General features: G+C 63.8%; 1 protein-coding gene across 1 annotated transcript in view; it reads right to left on the bottom strand.

Annotated features, from left to right (window-relative positions):
* Nucleotides 1-3170, bottom strand: part of MSLN (mesothelin) — a 17678-nt gene extending 14508 nt beyond the window's left edge. Inside the window, exons 1-4 of the mRNA XM_032269450.1 lie at nucleotides 2696-3170; nucleotides 1116-1209; nucleotides 701-744; nucleotides 162-260 (exon numbers count right to left, since the gene is read on the bottom strand). Of these exons, the coding sequence (XP_032125341.1) occupies nucleotides 162-260; nucleotides 701-744; nucleotides 1116-1200 (228 nt within the window). The 5' untranslated portion in view covers nucleotides 1201-1209; nucleotides 2696-3170. The remainder of the gene's footprint in view (nucleotides 1-161; nucleotides 261-700; nucleotides 745-1115; nucleotides 1210-2695) is intronic.
* Nucleotides 3171-4679: the final 1509 nt, after the last annotated feature.

The following is a 4679-nucleotide window of genomic DNA, read 5'->3' as shown; positions in this document are numbered from 1 at the left end:
TGGGGAGGGGACGCTGTGGGGAGGGGACGCTGTAGGGAGGGGACGCTGTAGGGAGGGGACGCTGTAGGGAGGGGACGCTGTGGGGAGGGGACGCTGTGGGGAGAGGGGATGCTGGGAGGCAGGAGACGGGGGGCAGGGCACCCAGCCCACCCTCAGTCCCCAGGGCCCCTTGAGCCTCGTCCTCCAGGGCTGTGAGGACCCCAGACCCACCTGGCAATGTTAGGCGTGTTGGCCAGGACTCGGTCCGGGGGTGCAGCCTCCTGGGGGCACAGGGCCTGCTGACTGTGGCTCCGCCCAGCTCCCTGGAGCAGACGTTCCCAGGCTCCCGCACCCCTGGTCCCAGGCACTCCCTAAATTTAGCTACTTCCCAGGCCCAGCGTGTCTCGGACCCATGGGCTTGGCTATTGGCTACTTCTGATCCAGCTACTTCCTCCGCCCAGCTGCAATGTGGGCTCTGCTACTCCCCGGGCCGGGCTGCTCCCAGGCCAGTCATGTGCAGGTCCAGGCGCCCCTTTGCAAGTTGGGACCTCTGAGATGGGCAGGCACCGTGGATACTAGTTCCCGTGTGCATGACAGACAGAACACAGCAAGGCACCCCCCGGGACCTGAGACCCTCCCTGTGTCCCCAGAGGTGACAGAACACCACAAGGCACCCCCCCGGAACCTGAAGACCGTCCCATGTCCCCAGAGGTGATCTTACCCGCCCTGTCTCTCCGGCCCAAGCCTTCGAGCACTGCACCCATCCTGAAGGAGCAGTGGGGACAGTTTGGAGGGGGGCCTGGGCCTCTGGGGTGTGCCCGACCCAAGGGAGGAAGGAGGCAGAGCCCGGCCACTCCCAGAGCCAGCCCTGTGCATGCCCCAAAGCAGTGGAGGCCAGCTGCTCAGGCCCCTGGACTTCAGTCCCCAGGCACAGGAGCCCGGCCTTCCACATCTCCCCTGGGACCCGGCTGCTGTCCGGTCAGATGTCCATCCCGACATCCCCACTGCGGCCTGAGCCCCACTGGGGGAGAGACAGCTGCTGGGACTCAGGACACCTGCCCACCTCAGGGAGAAGGTGGGGCAGGCAAGCCTTGCCGAGGGCCCCCGGTTCACCAGCAGTGCCGCCAAATACCCACCGAGGCTGAGGAGCAGGAGCAGCAGGCTGCCAAGGGCAGGGCTCCCACAGGACCTCCACAGGGGTCGAGCCGTTGGCAAGGCCATGGACTGTGTCTGTGGAAGGCAGTGGCTCAGGACAGGACACCCACCGCCTGTCCCCACCCCATGCCTCTGTCCCAGGCCAGCCTGGGGCCATGTGGGCCCAGCAGGGGCTCCCAGGGCAAACCTCCATGGCACCTGCAGTTTGTGTCCAAGCCCTGGCCCTGCCCTCCAGCCGCAGAGCCCTCTGCCCCCGCCCTGATTGGCTCCTCCTGCCTGGGGGAGGGCTGGGTCTAAGAGCCTGGTCCCCAGCCCAGACAGCCCAGGCCTCAGTTGACACCCATCCCCTCTCCCAGAAGGGCAGAGCAGGGTGGGGAGAGATTAGAGCGAGCAGCCAGAGGCTGGCATCAGCCTCCTCACTCATGAAGAGGAAATCGCAGGTGTGGGTTGTACTCAGTGACGCCCTTGCCTGGACGAGGCTCCCTCCCCTCCCTCCCCTCCCTCCCCTCCTTCCCCTCTCCCCTGCCCTCGGCTTCAGGTGCCTGGGCTTTGTGAATGCCCAGAGCCCTGCTAGGCAAACACCACCCTTGAGGCAGGAGGGGCACTGTGGGGACAGAGGACACCACACCTTCCCACCTGCCAGCAGTGGGGCCCCCCTCCCGGCCTCTCTGAGGTGCAGCCCGGGTGAGGGGGGCTGGGCATGTGATCAGCCTGGGGATCCCTTGTCCTCTCTAGGGTGGGGTCTGTGGGCCAGTGTGGGGCAGGGAAGGGGCTGGGGAGACCCTCCCTGGACAAGAACTGTCCTCCTGGGGTAGCGGTGGGGCCCACAGGAGAGGGAACCAGCTTCGACACGCACCCCTTTCAGGGAGGCCAGCGTGGCTGGGGAAAATTAGAGCTGCCTCCCAAAAACCCTGGCCCGGGCCTGTGGGTCCACCCACAGCTCAGAAATGGGGTAACATGCTCACGCTCAGCTGCTCTGTCCATGGGCAGAGCCCGCCTGGTCAGCCCAGCCACTGGGGAATGTCATGGGGAGCCACAGGGCCCCCAAGCCTCTATTCCCCACAGGTCCCAGAGGAAGTGGGGGAGGCCCTGAGGATGAACACCTTGACAAGGTGAAAGAAAACCAGACTCCCCCAGCCAGAAAATGAGCGGTAGGGTGGGACCCTCAGCTCTTGGGGTGCATGAGGCCAGGCAGGAAATGTGCCCATCAGATCACAAGAGACCTGGGCACACCCCAGCCCAACCCCAGGTGACCCAAGGACCTCAGCACCTGGGGTGGGGGCTCCCCTGGAGCCTGGCCCTTCCTGCTCTGTGGGGCCTCTGGGGGCTCTGGAATCCGAGTCCTTCACACCTGCAGGGGGGCTGGGGCCTTGGGGGAGCGGCTTCCAAACCAAGGATTCCGAGAGCGCCCTGCAGGGTAAAATCGGGTCCCGCTGAAGCCTGACCATCGCTCCATGCCGACAGCCTGGCCTGGGGCAGCCCTGGTTCTCCAGATGAGGAATCCTCCAGGCGAGGATTCCACCCACACCACAGCAGGAAAAGCTCCAAGGCTGTTACTTACAGATCCCAGGGCAGGAGGCACAGTGGGTCTGTGCACAGCTGTCTGTCCGAGTCGCAGCAGGTGGGAGTGGCCAGCCAGGCAGAGACGGTAGAGCGTGGCACTGGTGGCACCCACGGCGAACAGGACGGCCCCTTCAGGTCTCCGGCCAGTGCCCACGTGGTTCTCCAAAGGGCAGTGGGAAAGGGGGAGCCCAGCCCCCCCAGGCCTCCGAGGGCTTCTGCGCAGCTGGGTAGGGAGGGAATCCCGTCACGCCCAAGCGGCCCCTCCCAGAGTCTCCGTGGGCCCTGACCGGGGCAACGCTGATCGGCACGGTGATTGGCCACACCTGAGCCTCCTCTGCCTCGGTTTCCTCAACTGGGAAGTGGGTGTGGAGAGCCTGGCAGCCTCCCAGGCCCTCAAGGGGAACAAATGACGGCTTTGCCCCGGGCAGATGGGAGCGGCGGCTGCACCTCACCCCACAGGAATGTGTGGGTGGGGACCCCGAGCAGGAGCCACAGATGGGCGTGGGCCAGGCCCCCCACCTGGGGGAGAAGGGGTGCCGGGAAGGCAAAGCTGCCCTCGGTGGGCATGGGTGGGGGCCCCGGGCCCACGCTTCACGCCTCTCTGGATTTTTGGGTGGTGAAACCGGGGGCAGAGGGGGAGGGGTGGCAGTCCCAGGTCAGCATGCTCAGGACGGCGGCCACACAGTCCAGACAGGACTCCTGGGAGCATGTTCCTGACCCAGGGCAGTGCAGTGTGGACCTCGCAAGGCTGTGAGCCATCCCTCTCGGGGCTGAGGACACAGGTCAGGGAGGCAGCTCCCACCCAGGGCCAGGGCCAGCTCCAGGTACACGCCTACCCCTTCCCCCGGGGGAACTGGAACGGACCTGCCCCCAGGCACTCGCTGGCCTGGTGAAGTGGGGCCGTTTTCCCCTCCAGTCCAGGCTGGCTGCAGGTTGCTGGGGAAGAGCTGCTCCCCCTGACCTGGGACCACAGCCTGGGTGGGTAGCCTTGAAGCCAGAAGCCCCTCCCTGCCCCTGAAGCCCCTCCCAGAATGCCGTGAGCTCCTGTTCCCAGTTGGGAACGCGCCTGGCTATTAACACCTGCGAAGGTTTCTGTTTGCTGAAGGGAGTGTGCTCAGGGGTCGTCTCTGATCCTTTTCCGTGGAGTGAGTTTTCTATGATGGTTCTCCGTGGAACCCAGCCCTCACGCACACAGAATTCAGCAAGGCTGCCAGGTGTTCAGTGTCAACTTACAAATGTCCAGAGGGGGTGAAGGGCCTTTTAAAAAATCCCTCCTATAGAAAACAGCTGAAAAATTCCGGAACAAACTGTAGAAAACCAGTTACCCAAGGGTTCTGGGGAGGGGACTGACAGGTAAAGGGGGGGACCAGCTGGGAGGGGCATCCCCTTCGTGTCCACGAAGCTTTGCCCTGGAGAAGCCGCAGGTCTGCCGCAGTGCTGTGAAGCGGCCCGGACTCCCACGAAACCCACCACTTTCCCAGCTAAAGGAAATCAGGGACGGAGCCCAGAATTCCCAGGGCCCGGAGCTCAAGGAGAGGCCTGAACCGGAGGAGACAAGAAGGGGCCACAGACCCAGCTGAGCACTGAACAGGAGCCGTGGAGGAGTCCACGTGCCTAGCTGAGCCCTGAACCAGCAGAATCAGCTGCCAACAATGAAGAAAACGTGCTGTGGCCAGCCTGGACTCAGCCTTCGACTAGCACCATGGGAGGCCACAAGTTTGAGACCAGCCTGGGCAACATAGTGAGACTATCTCTATCAAGAACTTAAAAATGAGGCCATATGCCGTGGCTCACGCCTGTAATCCCAGCACGTTGGGAGGCTGAGGTGGACAGATCATGAGGTCAGAAGATCGAGACCATCCTAGCCAACAAGGTGAAACCCGTCTCTACTAAAAAGACAAAAAATTAGTAGGTGTGGTGGCACATGCCTGTAGTCCCAGCTACTCAAGAGGCTGAGGCAGGAGAATCACTTGAACCCAGGA

The sequence above is a fragment of the Sapajus apella genome, unplaced genomic scaffold, assembly GCF_009761245.1.
Source record: "Sapajus apella isolate SASKATOON/1434 unplaced genomic scaffold, GSC_monkey_1.0 scaffold192, whole genome shotgun sequence".
NCBI classification, from domain to species: domain Eukaryota; kingdom Metazoa; phylum Chordata; class Mammalia; order Primates; family Cebidae; genus Sapajus; species Sapajus apella.
Note: the sequence above shows the minus strand (reverse complement) of the source record. Positions and strands in the feature narration are given on the sequence as shown.